Raw genomic sequence first — 25,916 nt, forward strand, 5'->3', positions numbered from 1 at the left:
TTTGCTCTCCTACTTCAACACTTCCTTCTGATTTTACACAGGTTTTGGAATTATTAATGGGCTTGGATATGATATAAAAATTGAAGATTTAAAGCAACATTTATATCCCTAGATTTTATTTTATCGTGCCTAGTTACTTGGGAAAAAACACAGGTTATCAGGAATTTTTATTGGTAGTATGCCGCAAACTACCTTAAATGGCTGTATTTTTAAATGCCCACTAACTGAGACATGAGATCTCTGCATTTAAAAAAACTTACCTTCTATCATCTGGGCAACCTTTTTCTTATCCTCTGATCTTGCCTAAAATGCAAATGACATGCATGTTTGTTTTGGATTTAGCAGGAAGCAGTAACAAATATTATTCCTGAGGAAAAAAAGATTTACATGCCCTAGTTCTTTTTTTGAGACAGAGTCTCACTCTGTCACCCAGCCTGGAGTGCAGTGGCACGATCTCAGTTCACTGTAACCTCCGCCTCCTGGGTTCACGCAATTCTCCTGACTCAGCCTCCTGAGTAGCTGGGACCACAGGCGTACACCGCTACGCCCAGCTAATTTTTTTATATGCCCTAGTTCTTACTTTGGGCCGTGACTGGACTGCCCCTATGGACAGTGTGCTCTGGGCTTGGGCCTGTTATTTGAAGGAATAAATGTAGATACCTAAAAGCTGAAGTTTTATGCCTAGCCAGTTTTATTTAGGGACAGCTAGTAGACCATGTTTAGATACTACCTATAATAGTCTGAATCACAAAGAAAAAAATATAGATCAACAACACTGGAGATGTGTTTTTCCACCAAAATGGCCATTGTAACTCCAAATGAATTTTGAATTAGAAGCTAATTTGTGTTTCTTTGCATGAATTGATATTCATGGGAGTTTTTTGTTTTTTTTTTAAACTGATAGAAGTGGAAGGAGTATTTTTTGCAGGGGTGAGGTCAGTGAGGCATCTAGGGTGCCAGATTTAAGGAGGCACTTATTTTCAGGGTTGTAAAAAGGACAGGGTCAGCATGATGCTAACAGAGCCTCCTTAAATGTGGTGCTTTGGGAGCCTCACTGGCCTCATCCCAGTCCTGGGACCCTTCCTGGGAGTCTGGAGGACTCAGAGCACTAAGGGAGCACCTGGGGTATGTGGAGGAGAGAAATTACAGAAGTGTTGGGAGTATATGTCTCCCTCGGACTGCTCTGGGAGATAGGGTTTGAGCCCCACGGAGAGAGAAGGTAGTAACAGCCATATCTACAGGATATGAAAGGGCTGAGACTTTAGGGACAAACGGTGCTGCTGGACTTAGATGCCCAAGTTGACAAGGATTGGGAAGGGACTCTTTCTCTCCCTTGGCAATTTACCAGAACTCACAGAAGTGCCCAGCACACTGAGGACTTGGTGTGGTCACAGGAGGGGCACTGAAGGGCTCGAGGCAGCAGCAAAGCCCCTTGAGGAGGAGGAAAAACAGAAGCAGGCTTCTTCCTAGCAAAGGTGATCCATCCTTGGATATTCTTAGAAATAACCCTTAGACATCTGGGGATTGGTGACCTTGCACCAGGGGGTGGCCAAGAGTCACAGAACCTTGAAGATGTGACCTCACTTGTATCCCCATGCTGGCGCGATCTCAGTCATGTGGTTGACACACATTCATAATAGCAAAGGTCGTGGAATACTTGCGTTTTGGATCTGCATTTTGAGCTGCTGGTTGCTGAGCTTTAGAGAACGTGCGATGCTCTGGAGATAATAGATGAGCATGCTAGGACAAAACAACACAGGAGAGTGAGTGGACTGCAACTCGCTTTTCCACCTCTCAGACCACATTCCCTGCAGGGAGGTGGCAGGAATAAGAGGCTCCCAGGCCAGGTGCGGGCTACCCGCTGACCCTCCGCTAAGGACAAAATACATCAGCAAATTCTCAAGCCAGTGAGCCCTGGGAAGGGGCAGCTTTTGTTTTCTTTTCCTGGCTTTCCACAGCACCCTTGTTGACCTGGAATTCTGCACTGGTGAGGGCAATAAGGAAGACCTGAAAATGGGGGAGAAACTTTGCCGTCTATCAAGCTATGAGTACAGGGTCCACCCACTTTTACTTTTTTTCCTTTAAACCAAAACAAGCCAAAGATACTTAGCTGAGTTGTGAAACTCCTTTTCAGGATTATTTAAATTTCTGGAGAATAAGATGATGATAACAATGGCATTCAGTCCCATTCTAGTGATCACGGTAATTGACCGAATGCTGTTGATGGATCCATAACCACCTCGATGGCGATGGAGTGCTCCCTCCCCGCCCCTCGCTGAGACCCAGTGGCTGTGTCTCCACGGCACAGTGCCTCACGTGACTCTGGTGTGTGACTCAGAGTCTCTGTTTGATCATCAGCCTCTAAGCCTAAGTGATTTTTGAACGAACTAATACATTTTATAAAATTATTGGAAAGCAGTGTTCTCCTGTTGGCCAAACACCCAGAAGTCCCTCCAAAGCTGGCAGGTGTGGTACTCACAAAAGCAGGAGTACTGCAGGCAGGATGACCACGGGGCTACTAATGTGCCCCATCACGGAGCCAAACCATGCTGGAAAGTCCTTCTCAATCGTTTCTGACACAATGTCGTAAATTTTCTCTTGTCCACTGTGAGAAAGAAAAACATAACTCCAGATTTTATTGCTCTTGGCAGAAAGATGCTGCAAGACATCAAAAAATGGCTGGATGCCTAGAGGCCACTTCATAACATTCCTCAAATGATTTCATAGCTAATTAATATGGAGGATGGAAGATGGGGTCATTTATCACATTGCATGTAAGTGTGTGTTGTAATAGTGTGCACTAAGATAGGCTAAATGTTACATACATGTATCAACGCTGACTTGAATGCTAGATGAAGATACTAGAGGGTTTTGCTGGGAAACAGCTGGATAATATAGAAAAAAAAGTGCCGTGCACTGTGTTTTAATAAAAGCTTTTCTGTTTTGACCAGATAGAATGCCTCTTCTCACTTTAAAAGGGTTGTATTTTTTAAGATGAGCAGAGATGATTATACTAAGGGCAGCCTGGTGTTAAGGAAAGAGCGCTGGTCTTGAATTTAAAACAAGCAGGTTTGCAATCTTTCTATCCTGTTCACCTGCTCTGTAAGCCGGGAGGAGAATTCAGTTCAATACAGTTTAATTCCCCTACAGCATTCAGTCGCTCTGGGCAGAGCCAGGAAAGAAAACAATTTACCTGAATGGTCCACAGTTTAGAGATGGCTTGTATCGGACAATAGCAAAAATGGTTGGCAGCATGCACAGAAACAGCATAAACAGGAGCATTGCCAAGTAGAAATTGTTGGATCTGCAGATAAATCAAATGCCATGTGTTAAGTTCACTCCATAGCCAGCTGCCAGGGTTGCATATGCCCAAAGAGCTGCCACAGAAATGGTTACCCTGACTCTTTGCAAACTAAAAAAATCCTCCTCAGGGCTGCCTACCAATGGCTCTGTCATGGTCACATGCAGCCTAGGAACCTAGAAATCAGTGTTCACAGGAACTTCAGAGATCTCCCGCCCAACCTGTTTGTCTAATAAACATTTGCTGAGCACCTGTTTAGCTCAAACCATGAGAGTGGTGAACTACCCTGGCACCCAGGAGTTCCACCCAGTAAACTCAATTTATGGAAAAATCTTAGAAGCATTGCTCACCCATCTGGGTCTTTACCTAATGGTTCCCTCTCCTGTTCCCAGCCTTGAACTCGTCTCTTACGTCTCAGGATGGTTTGGCTCTTTTGTTTATGATTCCTGATTCTCTCACTTGGGTGTGATTTGCACTCAGCCTCTTATCTGCTCTGCACGTGGCTGCACAGGGTATGTGTTCTGCCTGATTAAGCCCTGGTCCCTGAGCCCTAGCTGGTGTCAGGGAGTTCGGCTGCCCAGGGCTCCTCTGAAGGGGGCTTAAACCTGTTTGGTGTGCAAGGCCCTGTACACAGTTCAGAAAAGAGAATGAGGGGTCAATCAGTGCCATTACTTTCAACTAGTACTCTCTATTAGTCTCTCTCTCTCTCTCATAAAAAAAGACTTCACTAGAAGAGAATAGAAAATTTCCGAGAGCACAGAATGTAGTAAGAAAGTGAGTGATAAGTTGTGAAACCTCTTTCTCTTTCTCTATGCACAGACACACGTGCACACATATAATATATATACACACATGTAAATACAACATATATAAATATATCAAAACATGTATCTCTGAATGTATGCATATATGTGTACTAGTTACCAGCTAAAATGTGAATGCAGGCTGGGAATGGTGGCTCACGCCTGTAATCCCAGCCCTTTGGGAGGCCAAGGAGGGCCGATTGCAAGGTCAGGAGATCGAGACCATCCTGGCCAACACGGTGAAACCCCGTCTCTACTAAAAATACAAAAATTGGCTGGGCGTGGTGGCACATGCCTGTAATCCCAACTACTCAGGAGGCTGAGGCAGGAGGATTGCTTGAACCAGGGAGTCAGAGATTGCAGTGAGCTGAGATTGCACCACTGCACCCCAGCCTGGCGACAGAGTGAGACTCTATCTTAAAAAAATAAGTGAATGCATTGTCAAGTAGGTCATTAGCAAAAAGTTTGAAAGCCACAGATATGGAAACACGTAACCATTTATGTCAAAGTAAAATAACTGAATCAGCAAAGTATTTAGAATGTGTTATGAATTCACCAAATGGCTAAAATTAAAACAGATAAAAGAATAAGTGTTGGGAAATAATGCCGCCAGACGTGTAAAATGGGGTGATCATTTTAGAAAACTTTTTGGCCCTATTTCGTAAGGGTGAACATATGCATGCCCTGTGAAGGATGTTCAAGGCAGTATTACTCATGAGGCTAACAGCTGGAAGCAGCTTAGATGCCCGTCAGCAGTAGCCAGGATAAAGACATTGATGTGTATTTCCTCAGTAAGGTGAATCTCACAAACACAGTGTCGAGTGGAAGCAGCTGGGCACAAAAAAGCACATACCATGTGTGGTTTATACCAAGTAAAAGCCAGGCAAGCCTAATGATGCCATTAGAAGTTGGCAGTGATTGGAATCCCATGCAAGTGGGTGTGCTCTGGGTGCCACTTGTGTTTTGTTTTTTGACCTGAGTTCCTTGTGTTCGGTTTGTGAAAACTTATCAAGCTATAGCACTTTTTCTAAAAGAATTATTAAACTTCAGCAAAAGTTTTTAAAAACTGTGTCATGAATTCAAGAGGAGTAATGATTCATTGAAAGAGTAAGACATTGGAAATGGCTCATAGAGGAGATAAAATTGGAGGACAGGCAGGACTTTGACAGGAAGAGAGTTGGGGGAACGCCGTGCTGGGGGACCCGTGGGTAAGGCAGGCGTGGATGAGATAGTATCTGCATGATCAGATCTTATTCTTACCCACCTGGAGGCTCGAAATACTTGCTGGTGGGGCACATTGCAGGTCAGCACAGCCCAGCTCCTCAGGTACATGAGCCCAATGAGTTTGAGAACGTTGAATGCTGGGAGACATGGGGAGAAGAAGGCCCCCATCCTGGAACCATGAGGAAGGTCAGTGTACGTCTGTTCTCTTCCAGCCTGTCTTCCAGGACTATGGAAGCCCCATGCAGGAACCTGGTTCTGAGACTGGGGTTTACACCCTATGCTTAAAGAACTGGAAATGCCCCTGAAGTCCCGAGACCACAACCCTCCACCTTCTAAAGATAAAACAAGTCACTGAACATGACTTGAAGGATATTGATCCCATCTTAAAATATTCTCTTTTCAAAGGACAACCAAGTGTCTGTCTCTCTTTTCACACTTTAGCAAAGGAAAATCCTCCTTTGGGAAGGAGACAAATAATGGATGACTACTGTTTGGGGCTAGCTCCTGGTTTTTCTTGTCGATGATAAGGACTGTATTAATAAATTACTGACTTTCATGTTTAATTAATATATGTTGAGCACTGACTTTTGCTGGTTATGGCATTAAGCACCCTCACACATTTCAGTTTACTCTTCTGCAATAGTGGAAGGAGAGGTAAATATCCAATCGACAGACAAGAAGGGCTGATATGGGGAAAGCAAAGACACGTTGCTTATATTTTAACAACTCACAGTATTTCTGGTTCAACAGGTGAAACCAGAGATAATGGTGTCATTTAAGGAGCTCTCTGTTGCGGCCCACAGACACACGCCTATGTGTGAGTGGCATGGGAGGACCCCTCCAGCTCCTCAGTGTCTCCGGGTACAGGATTGCCATGGCCTGGGAGGTGCCATGGGTAACCAGACTTCCCAGCCTTCTGCCTCCCCAGGCAGGGGTCTGCAGTCTGGGGGATGGCTGTGCTCGCGGGCCCTGTGTCTAAGTGAAAATTAGGAGGAACATGGAGGGAGGGAGGGAGGCGAGCGAGGGCAGATTGGCCAAGGTCCCCAGCAGCCACTCCTGAAGTCCTTACTAAGGAGAAGCAGCCTCTCCTTCCAGCCTTCCCCCAGTCCTCCTTACAAGTGTATTCTGCTGGTTTCTGTGCATATCTTTTTTGGCTGTGACCAATAGTAGCTTAAACATGGACTATTTTCTTTTTAATTTCTTCCTGTAAAATTCTTAGAAAACCACTAGTAAATTTAATACACATGTGAAATAGCTCTCTTGGAAACACCCTTTCTTAATGCTTATGACTGTGTTTATTATGGTCGTGTCCCATCCAGACTAAGTAAATTAAAATCATAGCCCAGATGAGATGTAAGGAAAGGCAAGAAGAAACTTTGATACCTACCAAATCATTCCTTGGTTGTAGACTAAATGTAACACGTTCTCAGCTATTTTGAATTCTCCATATTCAGGCTACAAAAGAAAATAAACTTGGGCATTAAACAAGTTCCAGAGTTCTTTGCATGAACCAATTCATTACAGTCACATAGATAGACTTCTTGACTCTTATGAGCACTTAGAGATCAGTGCTTGTGGGGCCATCCCAGCAAATGGTAAATGTTAAGAAGCAGGAGAGGCTGGGTGTGGTAGCTTATGCCTGTAATCCCAGCACTCTGTGGGAGGGAGGCAGGAGGAACACTAGAAGTCAGGAGTTTAAGGCCAGCCTGGGCAACATAGTGAGACCCCCTCTCTACAAAAACATTTTAAAACTAGCTGGGTTTGGTGGCATGTACCTATAGTCCCAGCTACTCGAGAGGCCAAGGCAGGAGGATTGCTTGAGCCTAGGAGTTTGAGGCTGCAGTGAGCCAAGGTCATACCACTGCACTCCAGCCTGGGTAGCAGAGCGAGACCCTGTCTCTAAAAAAAAAAACAAGGAAGTAGAAGCTTAGCTTTCTGTACCTGTCTCCTCTTCCCACATGTATTCTCACCCCAAGTGTCCCTCTCAGCTATGCTGGACTGTTTCACAGCCTCAGCATGAGAAAGGATGGATTTGGCCATGTAAACTTTCCCAACAGACACAGCATTTTACTTACAAACTTGCTTTCCAGATCCCAACACCAGCAGTCACTTAAATACCGGACGAAAAGTCCTCGGAAGAAGTCTATGAGCAGAATGCTCGCCACGGTGAAGAGCATGTCAATGATGGAGAGCTTCAGCATCTCCTGAAACACAGGGTGTCCCTGGATGCCACCACGCCCACCCCTCCCACGGCCACTCTTCCTTCAGGGTCCTCCTAATCTCTGTTCATTGCTGTGGGCCCCAGCCAGTGGGCCCCTCCAATGGCATCTTCATTTCTCGTCTTTATAAGGTGCAGTGGGCAGAGGGATGGGCGTCTGGTACATAATGGGTGCTCAATAAATATTAGGTGATTTGATTTTGAAGTTTGATATCTGAGGCCAGCATCACATGAAGCTAGGAAAGATCTAACGTCTGTGGTTCTGAGCTGCAGGAGACTTGTGGACAGTGACTCGTTTCCATGGGATGATACCTTGGGGTTTAGATTCTCTGTACTACATGGTTAAGGGTACAGATTTTGGAGCAGATTCCTGCGTTCAGCATTCTGCTCTTTACTGTCTGTGTCCTTGGGCAAGAACTTGACCACTTGTGCCTCAGTTTCCTCATCTGTGCCTGTGAGGGTGACAATAATAGGACTCACAAGAGCCAAGTGTTTAGAACAGGCCCCAGCATGTGGTAAATACTGTCTGAATCTTTGCACTGATAATTTTTCTTTTTTAATTTTGAGACTTAGAAAATTGTAAACCTCACTGAACTTTTCTTTTTCTGTAAAATAGAGGCAGTGACAGCTCAGAGAGTTGCTGGGGTTAGGTGATGAGATGGATGTGAAGGAGCTTTATGAGGGTAAAGGGAACCACCTGACCGACGTATGTCTCCCAGCACTGGTCTTGTGGATTCTGAGTGTAGAGAGTGGTCCTGTTGGCCTTTACAAGAGGCGTGGTATAGGCTGAAATGCTGGTCTCTTCCAAGGCCCATGTGCTGTTTCTCCTGAGCCCCATTCCAGGCTGAGGTGTGGACCATTTCTCTTCTTCAGGGGCTGTCCTGGTTGCAAAGAAGGTGGTGGAATCTATCCAGTGATTTGTGTTATTTTTGGTAGCCGTTTCCTGGGGAGAGAGGGAGGGAGTGAAGGAGGGGAGAAAGAAAAAAGGGAGTCCACATATTTATAAATGAGAATCCATCATGGACCCCAAGGGTGTCATTGCAGTGCTTGGGAGTAACCATTCATTCTCATTCTCTCTCTCTCTCTCTCTCTCTCTCTCTCTCTCTCTCTCTCTCTCTCTCCCTCCCTCCCTCCCTCTCTCCTCTCTTTCTTCTCTCTCTCTCCTCTCTCCTCTCTCTCTCTCTCTCTCTCTCTCTCTCTCTCTCTCTCTCGACTGCCACTTGACTAGAGTTGGCCCCAAGAAGGGAACTCAGAGGTGTAATGGATAGTATTTATTGGTTCCTAGTAAGGGTCAGAGACTGTTTTAGGCAACACATGTTAACTTTACTTATCCTCACAAGAGTTTCAGATAAGGATTATTACCCCATGTTCAGATGAGAAGATTGAAACTCAGTGATTTGAAGCCTAATAAGTGTCAGGTAAGGACCCAGGTCTATGTAACCTCAAAGCTCCAATGCAGAAAAATGACTCTCTGTGGCCTCGTCCGCCTATAAGCCTTGAAGTTTGATGTTAATGTGGTATGTCTTGGGCAAACAACCTAAGAGCACCTTCTTTCTTCCTCCTCTTCCTCCACCATTCAGGATATCCTTATAGGTGGGGCAGGTTGAAAGTGGACACCAGGCTGGGCGTGATGGCTCACACCTGTAATCCCAGGACTTTGGGAGGCTGAGGCAGGGAGATCGCTTGAGCCCAGGAGTTTGAGACCAGCCTGAGCAACATGGTGAAACCCCGTCTCTACAAAAAAAAATACAAAAAATTAGCCAGATGCAGTGGCGTGGGACTGTAGTCTCAGATATTCTGGAGGTTGAGATGGGAGTATCACTTAAGCTCAGGGAGGTTGAGGCTGCAGTGAGCCGAGATTGTGCCACTGCACTCTAGCCTGGGCAGCAAAGCGAGAGTTGTAAGTATCAGCAGTGATCTGTCCATGATGATGACCCTGGTGTCAGGAGGAGGTAGCAGGGAGGGCAGAGGTGGGGCAGGCAACCGTCTGGCATGGGCACTCACCTCAATGCTCATGCTATTAACTTTGTCCAGGAGAGCAATGATCAGGCTGTAGAGATTTCCCAGATACAGCACAAGGACCCTGAAAGCCATAAGCCCACCTTGAGAGACAAGACCATCGCACACAAGTCCATTGCTTCTAGAGCCCCCACATGGTTCTAGAGACGGTCGTGGATATATTAAGGCAGTGGCTGCCACACCTGATTTCCTTAAGAATCACCTTGAGGGCATTTTTAAAACAATAGAATTCCAGAATCCACCTTTAGTAGGTCTGGAAGGGGTCTAGAAATTGTTTTACAGCCTTTCCAGGTGATTCTGCTGTAGCCCATCCTTGGATCTGTACTTTACAAACACTAGTGTAGCAGCAAGTGTGAGTTTAGGAAGTGGGGCTCTACCGTGTAGTATATGAGTCATGCTTTCTGGTTTGTGATTGATTTCCCATGCATTATCTCATTTGATCCTCACAACAGCTCTGTAATAATCCCCACTTAAGGAATACGTGTATTGAAACACAGAGGGAGCTGAGTGACCAGTCCAAGTTCACACAGTTAAAAAGCAGCAGAATGCAATTTCAAGATCTCAGTGCTCTGCTTCTGAAATACAGGCTGGAACCCTCAGAAGCACTGAGAGGCTATGGGTACAGCTACACCCTGTCGGCTACTAGGAGTGAATGGAATCTGTCGGCAACAGTCTAGATTAGCCAGTGATCAAACACTTGAGGTCAGTTTCCCTAGTGCTGGAAGGTTTTGGAAACATATGGAATGTCCAAGGATGCAGCTGTGGGTCTTATTGGAAACCTGTCTGGAAAAATAAGTGAGACAGGAAATGACAGGTTTACATACACTTCGATGGGACAACGTTTAGCCCTTGGAGAACCATGAAGCCAATTGATGGGAGAATCATGAAACCAACTGAGAAAGTTGATGGGAAAGCATCTTTATCTTGAGGAGAAGACTCTAAATTGAAACCATCCCCCCAGGCCTCCTGCATGTCTTCAGATAATATCCTGCAGGCAGTGGGCAGAGAACAGGAAAGCCACATCTCCAGGGGACAGCATTGTAAGGCATGTGGGCTCTCCCTCTGAATTGAGCAGGGATTCCTGTGGGCACAGTGCATTTACGGTACTGAGCCCAAGGCAAGCCCCTCAGTGTGTATTCAGTTAGCGCTGGCCAAAGGAAGGATTGAATGCATTTCATCTCCTGCTATCTCGGCATTATCATCACTCTGGTTTTCACTGTGCCTTGGATAGAAGGTAATACAGTCTGCTGGTGAATTAATGGAACTGAAATAATACGTCTTACACTTATTACCAGAATTAGCCCTAATTTGTCTGGGGGAAAGTCTCTGATGCCTTTGTTTCTCTAGTTTTGAACATGAATAACGAGGCCAATCTATATAATAGGATTGCCTTTAGACCAAATGCAATAATGGAATTGATTCTCCCCAATGCTTGCCAGTGAGGAAGGAGCTTCTCTCTTGCAGTCAAAATAGGTGCCGGGTGGAGCAGAAAGAACCAGGAATATGAGCCAGCGGGGTGAGAGGCTCATCCCAGCTCTACCCAGAGCCATGAAGGTTTGACCAACTCCATGTTCTTTCTAGTCATGTTTTCTCTCTTTAACAGAGTTGAATTTCAGAGGTTGGAAATTATGACCTTCAAACCAAACCGTACCCTTGCCTATTTTTGTCAGTAAAGTTGTATTGGAACACGACCACACCTGTTCATTGGCATATGGTCTGCGGCTGCACCCACAAAACCACAAATATTTACTATCTGGTTCTTTTCAGGAGATGTTTGCCAGTTCCTGAATGAGAGCAAATCTTCCCAAAGTGGTTTGTGGAAAATTAGTTTTGTAGAATGTTATTAGGTGTTACAAGAGGAAACAGAGAGAGACCAATGTAGACCAGGGTGAAGGTGGAAGCAGGTAAGCAGGGCTCCCACCGCCTCCCCCTGCCACATTCAGTTTAACCACGCCTCACCCAACCCTACTACAGTAGCTGAATTTATAGATTAAGAGACCATACTCCCGGGAGGAGAGGCAAAGTTTTCAGGAAGATAATGATAAAGCCAGTGCTCGAAATGAGTGTGGTTACTCTGACTTCCACAGAAGGTGTCCCAGGACATCCCCTCGGGGACCCCAGCCTACTATTGCTCAGGTCTGCATCGACCACCTGCTGTCGCAGCCACTGACCATCCTGCAAAGCTTCCAGGCATATCCACGATATCTTTGAGTCTATACATTGGGGGAGCTGTTCATAAAGCACTGACTGCTCTTCTCATGTCTGGAAGAACAACGTGGGTCTCCCTCAGCACTCAGAGTTAAACCATGGAGAGAACATAACAGTGAGGAGAAGCAGGCACACTGCCAGTCCTCTTCTTGCTTCCCTTTTGTATCCTCTTTTTCTGCCTGTCCTTCCCTTTTTCCTTTCCCTCCTCTTCCTCCTCCTCTTCTTCATTCCTTTTAATTCATTTCTTCTACCCTTGTCATCCTGGTCCTCTTCCTCCCCTCCTCCCCCTCTTCCTGTGCCGCCTCCTCTATCTCTCCGTTTGGGTTATGCTTTTCTTGAGTTGCATCCATAGGTAAAGTTCTGTGCTGAGTGTCTGGGGAAAAGCAGCAAGCCCTGGCTCTTGAGACACTTACATTTCCACTGTGGGTGGGCACATGGGCGAGTCACAGGTGGCATTTCTGGGCAGGGCTGTCGTACCTTGCAAGCTGGAAGCGCAGCGTGGTCCTGGGGTGGTACATCTCTAAGGCGGCAATGAGGTCAAAGGCTGATGGTGCTATCATGGTAACGAGGGAGACCACCACGCTGACCTGCTGAGAGAGCACATGCCAGAACCAGGCATTCCCAGGACCCCCCACCAAGTATCACCATGTGCATTCGATCTCTTTCCCTAATATTGGATCAGTGGGTATCCACAGGGTCCTCGGGTCCCACATGGAAAATCTCCCCAAATCTCTGCTAATTAGCTTTTTTCAAAAGGTGGCCACCACTTTATCGTGGCCCCCCTTTTTTTGAACTCTCCTCAGATGTTCTGAGGACACGCATACATGGCATTTGGGATTCACTAGGTCAGGTGTGGTGGCTCACACCTGTGATCCCAACACTTTGGGAGGCTTGGAAGGCTGTGGCAGGAGAACTCCTTGAGGCCAGGCATTGAAGACCAGCCTGGGCAACACAGCAAGATCCTATCTCTACCAAAAAAAAAAAAAGGATGGAACATGACTATGGTCCCAACTTGTCGGGAAACCGACAGAAGAATTGCTTGAGCCCAGAAGTTCGAGGCTGCAGTGAGCTGTGATTGGGCCACTGCACTCCAGCCTAGGCAACAGAGTGAAATCTTGACTCAAAAAATGAACAGGATTCACTAGCATTTCTGCCACATTTTCCCAAATTACCATCACACTGTATTTATACTTCCCTGACCTTGGACGGAAGACGGAAATAACTGCAAATATTACCAATAGAAAAGGAAAGGCTGAGAGATAATGTAATATTCTTTCTGTACATGGAAGATTAATTATCTAGAGAATTATGCCTGGCTTTTGTTCCTCTGTACTTATAGCAGAAGAAAGAAGAGTTTTAGCTGGTACAGAAGATGGTTGAGATAAAATAAATAATTTCTGAATATATCTTTAAAAAAACTATTCATCTTTCTGTCTGTAAACATACAAGCACATAGTAACTCACTTAATTGACATAAAATAGAGGCATGGGAAAAGTTTACCTAGGGTAGACTCAGATTTTGATAAATTACTGTACAGTGATAAATATGATAAATTGATGACCATCTTACACACCTTTCTGTTTAAATTCCAACGGATGGTAATATTTTTCATAGAAATGGTCTGAAAGGTGGTTTTTGTGCTATTTCTGCCTTTCAAATCTGTATAGGTAAATTGGACCAACCTTTCAGGACAATGGTCTTACAATGAATATTTAGAATTCTAAAATTATTCATAACCATTCACTTGGTAATTTTCTGTTTATGGGAATATTCACACAACGGTTCGGGGAGAGATGATTGTTTAAAAAACAAACCATTTGCGTGGAGCTGGTTCTGGAAGCATTAATTGTCATTTAGATATTCAGAAACTACCTAAATATTCACGAATGGCACCTGGTCAACTTTAATCCATACAATGGAATGAGTGCAGTTGTTAACTCCAGTGTGCAGATAGAATCAATTTGTGGAACACGGATGTGAAGAAACAGACATGCAAAAGGCAAAACACAGTCGGTGAGGCTCAAAGGTAGAGAATGGTGTAAATGCTTGAAGGTGTTTTTGAATCAAACTCTTTCCCAAAGGAGATGATTAAAATTGTTTAGCCAAGCGTTAGTGCTGCGCCTCTGGCTTGAAGTTTTTATAGTCCATGCTCTAGGACGAGAGGGCTAAAGTTTTCCCTAGAGATATTCCCACATAAGGAACAGACAGGCAGGCTACTTTTGTGTCTCTCTCTCCCTCTCTGTTTTTTTTGAGACAGAGTCTCACTCTGTTGCCCCCGCTGGAGTACAGTGGTATGATCTCGGCTGACTGCAGCCTCCGCCACCTGGGTTCAAGCGATTCTCCTGCCTCAGCCTCCCGAGTAGCTGGGACTACAGGTGTGCACCACCTTACCCAGCTAAGTTTTGTATTTTTGGTAGAAACGGGGCTTCATGATGTTGGCCAGGCTGGACTCCCAACTCCTGACCTCAAGTGATCCACCTGCCTTGGACTCCCAAAGTGCTGGGATTACGGGGGTGAGGCACTGTGCCCAGCTGTGTCTCTTTTCAAGGGTGCTGCAGGTAATGGCAGTGGGTACCTCATTCTTTTCCCAAAGTGTCAGCTCCTTGTTGGACTGCTCCAGCTTCTGGGACCGGTCCACCACAAAGTAGATGAGATAAATGCTCCCAGCCAGTGAGAGAAGCACCAGGATATTGGCAATGATCCTCAGGCAGATCGTCACTGCCCTGGGGAGAGAAGCAGGGATGAGGACAGTACACAGGGTTCTGCTTACAGCACCGTGATGCAGACAGCACTACTTGGGAACTGGAGCACATCCACTGCCCTGAAGCATCAGTGCTCTTCCAGCCCACCCCACCCCGCACCCTCGAATTCCTCATTTCCTAAGAGATCAGCAACAAGCCATAAATTCAACCAGCCTGCCATCAGTGAGGCTTGAAACAGACGAACAAACAAACAGCTCTGGTTTTAGAGTGAGAGCATTTGGGTTTTAGTTCTTGCTTTGCTACTTAAAATTGGAATTTTGTGATATGAACATTAAAGATGTAGGAATTCAAGTAAATGCATTCAGCAGAGGGAGGGAGGCAGGAAGAGAGGAAAGGAGGACTCATGGTTTATCATCCTATATAATGAATCTGACATTGTACAGTCATATGCCGCATAATGATGTTTTGGTCAATGATGGACTGCGTATATGATGGTGGTTCCATAAGATTATAATGGAGCTGAAAAATTCCTATGGCTCAAGACCTTGTAGCATGATGCATTGTACTCACATGTTTGTGATGATGCTGGTGTAGACAAGCCTCCTGCACTGCCAGTTATATAAAAGTATAGTACATACAATTATGTACAATATATACATGATAATGATATTAAATGACTGTTACTGGCTTATGTATTTACTATTATTTATCATTATTTTATGGTATACGTCTACTTATTAAAAAAATACTTCTATTTATTAAACTTATTACTTATAAGTAATTATTATTATATATTACTTGATATATTATATATTACTTGATATATTATATCAAGTAATTATTATATATTACTCATTATACTTCTACTTATTAAAAAAATGTTAACTGTTAAACAGCCTCATGCAGGTCCTTCAGGAGGTATCCAGGGTAAGGCACTGTTACCATAAGAGATGACACCTTCATGTTTGTAATTGCCCCTGAAGACCTTCCAGTGGGATGAGATGTGGAGGTGGAAGGCAGTGATATTGATTATCCTGTCCCTGTGCAGGTCTAGGCTAATGTGTGTGTTAGTCTTTTTATTTCCTGAGATGGCATTTTGCTCTTGTTGCCCAGGCTGGAGTGCATTGACACAATCTTGGCTCACTGCAACCTCCGCCTCCTGGGTTCAAGCGATTATTATCCTGTCTCAGGTGCATGCCACCATGCCCGGCTAATTACAGGTGGGCACCACCACACCTGACTAATTTTTGTATTTTTAGTAGAGATGCGGTTTCCCCATGTTGGTCAGGCTGATCTCGAACTCTTGACCTCAGGTGATCCATCCTCCTTGGCCTCCCAAAGTGCTGGGATTATAGGCACATATCACCACGCCCAGCCTGGTCTTAGTTTCTAACAACAACAACAAAAAAGTGTAAAAAGTAAGTAAATAAATAAATAATAGAACAAAGCTTATAAAAGAGTCAAAGAGTTTTTTAAAATGTAAAAGTTTATAAAGTAAAAAAGTGACAGTAAACTAAGATTATTATTAAGAAAGAAACTTTACAAAATAAATTTAGTGTGGCCGAAAGGGACAGTGTTTATAAACTCTGTGCTAGTGTTAGTGTACAGTGGTGTCCTGGGCCTTCACGTTCACTCGTCGCTCACTCACTGACTCACTCAGAGCAAATTCCTGCTCTGAGTGACCTGCAAGCTAATTCATGGTAAGTGCTCTATGCAGGTGTACCGTTTTTAAATCTTTTGTACCACATTTTTATTGTACCTTTCTATGTCAAGATATGTTTAGATACACAAATACCATGTGTTACAATTCCCTGCAGTGTTTAGTATAGTAGCATGCTGTTCAGGTTTGTAGCTTAGGAGCAATAGGCTGTACTGTATAGCCTCAGTGTGTAGCAGGCTGTACGATCTAGGTTTGTGTAAGTACATGCTGTGATGTTCACACAAGGACAGCATTGCATAAAGACACATTTCTTGGCATGCGACCCTGCCACAATGCAACACTTGACCGTCTCCCTTTGGGAGTTTCTTAAACGTCTTTTCTCTTTAGAAGTAAGCTCTAAGTTTTTTAGTCTTTTTCAGCGCTGTATCTTCAGCTCTTATGACAGGCTTAGCATATACAGATGCTTCATAAGTATCTGCTAGATGAATAAGTAAATAAACGAGCAACTAAATGACTATGAGATGGGAGACACCGGGCTCATCTCTTTCCTCATTTGGTCTCACTTCTCACGTGTCTCTGATACTGAGGGCAGATCTGTGAATCGGTAATGATTCTGGTACTTACATCCCTGTTTCTGGTTTGAACTGAGACACACCCATTTTTTCTAACACCAGAGGACAACTCCCTGTCTGACTTCCAATTGGCTTATTTTGAAGGCACCTTCTTCTGCCAGCTTTGGAGCCTGTCTTAGCCTGGTTTCCCCAAAAACAGAATCCCAGGCCTTTTTACAGGTAGTTTATTTGGGAAGTGTTCCCAGAAAGCAGGAGTGCAGGTCCTGGAGTGGAGCAGGAGAGAGGGGCCATCAGTACCAGGATATGCAGTGGGGTTGGCAGCAGCTGGAGGCAACGGCAGGGCCCTCTGAGGGGCTTATGAAATGCCTGACAGAACCGTCTGCCCAGTGTGAAATAGGAAAGCATTTGTTTTATTCCCAGCAGTCCAGGGTAGCTCCATGAGCATTCACTCCCAGCACTGCACCCAGCCTCTTGGTTGCATGTCCATGTGTGTTGACTGGGGTCTTGTGGATGCCCTGCACTGCAGCCTCAGAAGATCCCTGGGGCACCAAACAGTGGGTACCAGCAAGGGGTACATGTGTGCAGCTGGTGGTGGCCTGCACAGTCCTACCCAGCAGCAAGGGCTGGAGAAAGGTATGGCCAAGAGGATTTGAAGGGGAACACAAGGTGTAGTATCTTCTCCATGAAATTCTACCCACTGGGAGCCTTGGGCAGGTCACAACACTTCCATTTACACGTTTTGGCCCTTCATTTGCACAATGAGGAAACATTCCCAAATGAGATGATCAATGCCACCTTGCTTGGTAAAAATAACAACACGGCATATTACGTTATTATTATTACCAACTCTGGTGGAGGAGAGCTACAGAGAAAGAATGGGGGGCAGAATCCCATATTATTTTATAGGTGAGGAACTTCAGGTACAGGAAGTTCAAGAGCATTTCCGAGGTCATAAATATTAATGACAAAGACAGGACTAGAATCCATGTCATCTCACTCCCTATGGACAGCCCTTCCCAACTCCTTCCCGCCTCCCTAAGTCCCCTCGTTATTCCAGAGGCTGGGTGTATATCCTGAATTTCCCATGTCCTTTTTTACAAGTCCTCTGAACAGGCTCTCTGCACTGTAGAAACTAATCATGAGGGCTAAATAACCAGTAAGGTGTGGACTGAGCAGACCTACCTGTCTCCAGGAGGTCAGAGCCGTAGCCCCTCCCTGGGAGTGGCTTTCCCTTTCATTAGTTCTCTGGTTGAAGGGCCTCGCCCTCACCACCATAGCTCTCAAGATCTCGAGAAGAATCTTGAACCTAGGAAACCATCTTGAAAGGCTTGTGAACACCAACTGGATAATATTTGTGTCTTATGATTTGTTTCTAAGTAAAACTACTCTTAACAGCATAAGTTGGTGCTCAGAATACCTCTTTTATTATCTAAGTAAAAGAGTAAGAAATAAGAAACTGGTCAATTTCAGACCCTCTCACCTTTGTCGCAGGATCCATGGAAGGAGGAAGTCGTCCTAAATATTGCTATGGAAAAATCATTCAGTTTCCTCAGATCACATTATGAGAAGGGAAGAAAGAAATGCTGCCTGACAATCGTGAAAATAAAATATAGATGTTCTGGTAGTTTTTGTACCAAACTAAAAACAAAACTTATCAATGAATTCAACATGGGGCATGTTAATACCTACAGGTTTTTGCTTTTCTTTTTCTCCTGTTCTTCCAGTATTGCCTCCTTTAAGGAAAAATACATACAGCAGTAAAAGCTTAGCATCATCATTAATTTTAAATCATTAGAAATAATTTACCCAGCAATTCCTTTCATACCTTCAATGTCTAAGACTTTATTCTGTAGGATTCAATTGATATAAATGAATTAGATATCAGTTATCTAATAATCAGTTGAAAAAAGGATATTGGTGGTTGGGAAGAGGGATCAGAGATAGTGTGGCTGTAATAATTTAAATTATCTAAATAGATTTTTTTTTCCTCAAAAGAGTGCACCATTTAACTGTCTGTATAGTTCAGTAGAGCTAAGTCTCTGAATATTTCTGATTATATTGTTTTCTAAGTTAAAAGTAAAAGTCTATATCCCTCACATATATGTATTAATTCATTTTCAGGTTATATACATGAAACATGGTAATAATCCATTATGTAAATTATCTAAAATATACAAACACATTTTAAAACGATAAAAAAGAAAAATTTAAAAAGAAATTTCAAAATATTTATCCCTCCCTTCACTGAGTCTTTTGGTACATTTCCTGGAGCATGTCCACGTTGCTTTGGAAACAGCTGCCCTGGACAGTGAACATCAATGGGAAGAGGATAGCTCTGGCTTCCAGCTGAGGGCCAGCAGCTGGCTCTGCCCTGCCCTGCACTGCCCACCCCCGCAGCCTGCACAGGCTCATTCACTCACCCTGATGCTGTTCACAATGGCAGCCGTTTTGCTCTCTGCAGCCTCTGGGTTTCCAATGAGGTAATCCCAGGCACAGAACACCCGCCAGCAGAAGGTGTAGTTTTCATTGGAAGCACTGGCAAGGCTTGTGCGGGAGTTCTTAGCCATCCTGCGAAAGAGGAGCACAAACAGGTCATAGGACTCTCAGGAATAGGGGGCTGTAGCAAGCACCCACGGAGCCCTTGTGTGAATTAGAATAGGCTGCTCCCCTCTGGATGGACGCAGCTCCTGGGGTCACGGCTTGGCCAGCACAGCAGGGACTGGATTTCAGCTCATGCTTGTGATCTCGGCAACACTTTCCAACAGTGTGAAAACTGTGATGGCCCATTATTGTGTGAGTTCATTTGACAAGGAGTCCCACCACTGTGGTGCCCAGCAGGTCACTACAGGTGTGTGTCCCCCAGGAGCTAGCTATTCTCATGTCTGTAGCTGTGATTGTGAAATAAAATTCTTTCCTTTGAATCAGTCTTCTTGGAGCTCCTTCCCATGGGAACTCTACCCCTTGGGACTCCACATAACGTGCTGGGTCCCTCTTTCACACATTCCTTTAGATATTTGAAGGCAGGAGTCGTGATCCCTCCTCAGGTGAAACTCTGCCTATTTTTTAGAGCATTTCTCCTGTAATAAGCTCTCCTCTCCATCCATATTTCCTGTTTCCAACTGTCTCTTACATTGTATGTCTAGTAAAGGGCCCGAGTCTTCCATGTGGGTCCTGGAAGCCACCAGGAGATAAGCTGGAAAGCTTCAGGGCGACTGAAGGCCCCCAGGTCATTATGCACCTCCTCAATTTTTGTTTATTTGTTTATCGTCTTGTTTACCCCAAGTGCTTCTATCTGCATTTTGCTAAGGTGCCACAGGGGGTAGGGTGGTGAAGGGTGATAACACAAATCGAGCAGAAGCAGCAGGTGAGCCAGCGTGGGTGGGGCCAGCTTTTCCCTGGAGCTTGGAGCCTCCCTGTCAGTCTGCATTTCTCTAGCTCCTACACAGAGGCTCGGAATGGTAAGCTGGAAGGAAACCTGGTGATGTCCTGAGCCAACCTGCCCGTTTTACAGATCAGGCCCAGGGAAGGAAGGTGAGTTCCTGCAGGTCTCACAGTGGGGGTGGTACAGGGCTCCTAACCCCCACCAGATTTCTTCTTTTGCATTTTGCCTCCTCCAGTGATGCCCTAGAGGTGCCAAGTGCATCACAGCATAGACAAGCCTGGCCTTTGCAGAATTTGCAGCTAGGTCCCAGGCAAACAAATATACAACCAAGGGAGGACATTTTGCTTTTTGCAACTTCTGGTCACCTAGATCATATTGCTTATGTCCGTATTAGTGCAGGTACTGCATTGTCTAAAATTACATAAACTGGTAAATATATATGATTCTTGTATTTCCAGACCCAACATAAGACCTAGTATAAAGCAGTAAGTGTTCAGTAAGTACTTGTTAAAATCAACATGCCTCTTTTAGCCTTGATCTTATCTGTAAAATGGATACCTTAAGTTTACAGGGCTATTGACAAGATTAGATGACATTACACATATCATAACGCTTGATATGTATTTTGGGAAACCAAGCAGTCATACTTTTTTAAAAGAATGATGAAGCTGTAAGCAAACACTGCCATCCCCACTAGGAAATATGCCAAGGGCAGCCGGTAGCCAGCTCTCCCGATCTTCCTCTCCCTGCCGTAATATCCGTAGAAGAGGACTGAATATTGGAGGTAGCCCTGCAAAGAAAACACTCAGTGTCATTTCTGGTTCCGAGGTCTCAGAACTGTGGCCCATTCACCCCTTCCCTCAAGACAAGAGTGTGAGCAAGCATCAATCTCACCCCCAGAGACCAGATGGTGTCCAGGTCTTGGGCAGATGAAACCTGCTCCTTGGGGATGGTCTTCCTGGCTGTGCTTCCAAAGGGCTGGCCTGCAATCAGCTGGTGAGAGAGGAAAGTGTTTCATGTGGTCCTCTGGGTGGAAGGGGACCAGGAGAAAATGAGAGGTTGATCTCCATGTGCTTGTGAAAACGTCACACGTAAGACATCTCCAGGATGTGGATTTCTGCTTGATTCTCATTGATGAAAAATTAATTTTGGGCGGCCGGATTTTCTTTTTGGCCGATTAGAGCTCACCTGGATGTAGTCTCGCGGAGCTAGACATGGTTTCTATGGGTGAATTATTAAGGACTCTGTTTGGAAATGCCCCATGTACATTTTGAGGATGAAGTTTAGTTGAAAAATGGATTTTATTTCTTTAATTTATATAAATCTAAGGGGCACGAGTGCGGTTTTGTTACATGGATGTGTCGCATTATGGTGAAGTCTGGGCTTTAGTGAACCCATCGCCTGAATAATGTACATGGTCTGGATATTATTTCAACTTTGGGCTGGCAAACTGGCTGGTTGGCCAAATCCAGCCTGTGGCCTTTTTGTATGGCCCAAGAGCTAAGAATGGTTTTCCATTTTTAAGTGATTGGGGAAAAAAATCAAAAGAATTTATATAAAATTCAAATTTCAGTATTCATAAATACAATTTTATTGAAACACAGCCACATTCACTGCTTGATAGACTGTCTGTGGCTGCTTTTGTGCCACACAGCAGATTTAAGTCATTGCGACAAACACCAAATAGCCCACAAAGCCTAAAGTATTTATTCTGTGGCCCTTTACAGAAAAGGTTTGCCAAGCCCTGCTTTACCCAGACACGTATGTTTTCCTCCCCACAGCGATAACCAAAGGAGCCATTTTATGTGGCTGCTGTAATATCTCCTTTTTTTTTTTTTTTAATGAGTGGTACTTATTTCCCTCCTGAAACATCTTACCTCTGGAATGACAATAAAAGCACCTGTCATAATGGTGAGCACAATATTAATTCCAAATAACCATCTCAAGAATATGAAGTAGGAGGCAACACCAGATCCAAAATGACCTAAAGAAGGACAAGATAATGAGAACAGTGTAAATAAAATCCTCATAGTGCAAGAAGTCCTACAGAAAGAACACCATAATTGTTCTTACATCCCCAGGGCCTACAGTAAGAATGCCATTATTGTACCAATCGGGGTGTTGCTTCCTAAGTGTTCACTTAGATAGATCAAGATGCCCCTGAATATCTATCAGTTCTACAGGCAGGTAAAATCTCTAATTTGTCTAAAATGCTGTTTGTTAGTCCCTTCCCTAATGACATATTCATCTGAAATGGTCTTATCAAATTTCAGTATTTCATGTATGTTAACAAGTAAGAGCATCTTTTAAGAATTTGGCATATTTTCTATTTTGCATCATTTTGAGAATTTCAAGGATTTTGCTAAGGGTCTTTTTGCCTTAATTTCAAGATAAAACACAATTTGCTAGATGTTAACAATAGTGGACACTGGGTGAAGGGTACACGGGAACTCTTTCCAACTTTTCTATACATCTAAACTTATTCTAAAATAAAAACCATAGTAAAAACAAATTTATATCTATTGAGAAAATCCAGAAGCATAGAAGAACTTAGACGAGGATGCATCTAAGTGACAATTTGACAACATTCTGGAATAGGTGGTTTTACGTTGTACTTAAAAAAAATTCTTAAATTTTATTTCAAATCTAGTTTGTATTTGTCATAATGAGTAGCAAATCACAAAACATCACAAGGACAAGAAAAATTACCTATTCTGAGATCACTAAATTAAAATCATGATTAGAATTAGTTTCTATTAGACTTTTAGTGTAACCCTTCACAAATAATGTTTTATACAAATATGTTTTGTATAAGATTGGCATTTCTCTCCAGCATACATCTTCAATTACCAATATATTACAAACATTTTCTCTTGCCAAAAATACTCTTCTATAAAATATATTTTGTTGTTCCATCAAGTGAATTTTTCATAACATATTTAAACTATTCCCCACAACTTGACATTTAGGACATTTCCACCTGTTCTATAATAAATAATATAACATTTTCTATTCTATAAAAACTGGGTGGATAGTTCTATCATAAATAATTTCTGTCTAAGGTAAAATTTCCTAGAAGCAGAGCTTGAGAAAGGGATTTGGCAACAGGTGATTTGTCAAGGAAGCACTCTCCATAGAGAAGTTGTGAAGGAGTCAGGGAAGGTTAGGGGACAGAGCCGGGGACGGGCATGATCTTCGCTGCAGTCTAGCTGAGTCTATACCACCAGGAGCTCCACAACATGAATTGTACCACTGACTTGGTCCCACCTGGAGCAAGGGATCAGACTTGAATGCCCCTCTGTCAGTAGTCACTGCCTGCAAGTTCTAGGTGATGGGTGGCAGATTGGGGTAATAGGAGGTAGTCCTGGGGCAATTCTTTGAAGGGGAGCAGCTGAGTGACAAGCAGTTCATACTCAGTAGCTGAGGAAAGGGTAGACCAGTCAAGGAAAGGCAACCTGGGTGCAGCACTAATGACAGCTACTACAGGCTTGTTTGTTTAGTTTATTATGATTCTCTCTGTTTTTTAGGAAACGGAAGCATATTACCAAAGTATATAACGTTCTGAAGACTTTTGGTACATATGAAAACTTTTTTAAAAAGAAACACTGTCCTAATTTACATTTCTGTTAACATATCAAATTGCTTCATTCATTTAAATATTCAACATGTTTTTCCCAATTTGTCATCTTTTAGCTTTATTTTTTATGTATGTAAATTTTCTTTTTTTTAAGTAATTAAATGTAACAGTACTTTTGCCTCCTTCACTTTTATGATTAGATATGTCTTCATTCTGCAATCATACCACCTATATTTTCTTTAATCGCTTTATGGTTGCTTATTGTCTATTCAAATATGTAATGGAATTTTAAGTGAAGGAATTAAACTTACTCTTTAAAACAATTGAATCAGTTGTTCCAGCAATATTTATGCAGTAATTTAGACTGACTTCAATAATTATTGTATGCTAAAGGTCTATGTGTATTCCTATTGGTTCCTGAATTTTTTGCTTATTCCTTTGATTTGCCAGTCAATTCCCACACTGTGTTATACTGCTTCAATTCTTGTAGCTTTATGATGTATCTTAATATCTTGGTCATGCAACTTCATTTGCATGCTTCCTTAAAATTTTTTTATTTGTCTCTTGGATATTTTTCTTCCATATGAGTTTTATGATCATTTTGTTAAATACTTGGAAACAATACATTAAGATTTTTATTTGATTGCATCAAACTTGTAAATCAATTTTGGGAAAATTAACATCTTCCGAATATTAAGTCTTCATATGTGTTTTCACAAGACTTTTATATCCTGTGGTATAATTTTACCGTTTCCTTTATTTTGGACTTATTGTTAAGTCTATTCCAGGTATTGTGTGTGTCACTGTGATCGTGGACATGATTTATTTATTTTTTGGCATATGTTTTGTAAATGGGCACAATCATCTCTATGAAAATCCAGATTTTTGTATTTGTGTTTTGCAATTCCCTAAGCTACCCTCTTATTCATCCTCGGGTTTTCACTTTATCCTTTTGGGGTTTGCATTATATCCGACTGAAGGAATGAACTGGGAGAGAATAGCAGAGCCACAGCAGAACGTGGAAAGGCCCACGTTGAGACTATTTCCATCCTGGCAGGCAGTGGGGACGGGTATCTTGTCTTCTGTATCTGTTGTCCCATGTGGAGCCTGCTATGCGAGTGCCCTGCTATGAGGTGGCCCTGCTATGAGAGTGCCCTCGGCTGCACAGCGTAAGGACCAGAACACAGCAGACTCTCCTTAGGCTGTGACTAGCCACTAGCACTGCATTCCTGCCCCACTCTCCAAGTGTAAATACTTACTCTCAATTTTCTTTATCCTCATTTCCCAGGGAATGAAGGTGACCACAAAGTTGCAGGCGAGACGAGCAAATTTCCGCCAGAGCTAGACAAGAGGGGTCAGGGTTAGAGACGTCACATTCTTGAAGACGGCAATGGCTGTGCAGTACGAGGCATCAAAAATGGAGTATACCAGACACTCCCTTTGGTACCTTTAATTTGGCTTATGGCTTCACAGGCCTTTAAGCTGCACTAGAACCAAAGTAGCCCCCTTGTCTTCTCTGTGCTCCTGACCAGGTGAATGCACACCGGCTTTGGATGAGTAATGCAAGCTACAGCCCTATAGAATAGAAATGCATCTGAGCCATGGTGTCTGTTTGAGGTGCATATTCTATAGGACTGCAGTTTGCATTATTCATCCCATTCCTGATGCAGGGTATCTCTGGATCTTTGAGAAATAATTTTTTGTTTTTAACTTTTGGCAATTGCATCTTAAAACCACAAGACACAGTAGAAATTACTCAAGGACTGATACCTAAATAAACTTGATCCTGCCATAAACCTATGGGGATTCTGAGCATGCAGCCAGGGAATCCACATGCCTAACAAACTCCCCCAGGTGATTACAAGTGCATCCCTGTTTAAGGACCAAGAGTCTAGAGCTTACCCTGAAAATGAGTCCCACTCTATTGTGGGACTCGCCTCCTGCTACAGAGCTCGCTTCCCAGCCTCTTTCCTGGATAGAGCTGCCGGGGATAAGGTCTGGAAATTTGTCTTATGTTTTTAAGATGCAATTGCCAAAAGTTTAAAAAACATTTCTCAAAGGGGAATCAAGCAAGACATGCCCTGGCACTAGTTCTGCTTCCAACAAAGTTGGCAGGTTGTGCATTTTAACACACAAACCATCTGGGTCTGTGCTGGAAGCAAATGATATCATTGCAGAAAGAGAGATTGCAAATGTAATTATGACATTCTGAACTATAAGACCGCACACGGTCCCGGTACAGGCATGTA

The 25,916-nt window shown here is 43.5% G+C and overlaps 1 protein-coding gene and 1 long non-coding RNA gene across 2 annotated transcripts in view; one reads left to right on the forward strand and one right to left on the reverse strand.

Annotated features, from left to right (window-relative positions):
• The window catches only part of LOC135270563 (uncharacterized), a 167,656-nt gene that overhangs the window by 7,500 nt on the left and 134,240 nt on the right, over window positions 1-25,916 (forward strand). The window lies entirely within an intron of this gene.
• Window positions 1-25,916, reverse strand: part of TMC3 (transmembrane channel like 3) — a 40,076-nt gene that overhangs the window by 5,158 nt on the left and 9,002 nt on the right. Inside the window, exons 4-20 of the mRNA XM_012449483.3 lie at window positions 24,927-25,008; window positions 21,968-22,074; window positions 20,985-21,083; window positions 20,738-20,880; window positions 19,129-19,276; window positions 18,398-18,441; window positions 14,350-14,497; window positions 12,251-12,360; window positions 9,551-9,629; window positions 8,244-8,489; window positions 7,404-7,532; window positions 6,716-6,783; window positions 5,369-5,497; window positions 3,194-3,304; window positions 2,480-2,605; window positions 1,662-1,740; window positions 261-303 (exon numbers count right to left, since the gene is read on the reverse strand). Coding sequence (XP_012304906.2) covers window positions 261-303; window positions 1,662-1,740; window positions 2,480-2,605; window positions 3,194-3,304; window positions 5,369-5,497; window positions 6,716-6,783; window positions 7,404-7,532; window positions 8,244-8,489; window positions 9,551-9,629; window positions 12,251-12,360; window positions 14,350-14,497; window positions 18,398-18,441; window positions 19,129-19,276; window positions 20,738-20,880; window positions 20,985-21,083; window positions 21,968-22,074; window positions 24,927-25,008 — 1,891 coding nt within the window. The remainder of the gene's footprint in view (window positions 1-260; window positions 304-1,661; window positions 1,741-2,479; window positions 2,606-3,193; window positions 3,305-5,368; window positions 5,498-6,715; window positions 6,784-7,403; window positions 7,533-8,243; window positions 8,490-9,550; window positions 9,630-12,250; window positions 12,361-14,349; window positions 14,498-18,397; window positions 18,442-19,128; window positions 19,277-20,737; window positions 20,881-20,984; window positions 21,084-21,967; window positions 22,075-24,926; window positions 25,009-25,916) is intronic.

This window comes from Aotus nancymaae, unplaced genomic scaffold (genome assembly GCF_030222135.1).
Source record: "Aotus nancymaae isolate 86718 unplaced genomic scaffold, 86718_ANA_hifiasm-v0.15.2.pri h1tg000064l_0, whole genome shotgun sequence".
Taxonomy (NCBI): Eukaryota; Metazoa; Chordata; class Mammalia; order Primates; family Aotidae; genus Aotus; species Aotus nancymaae.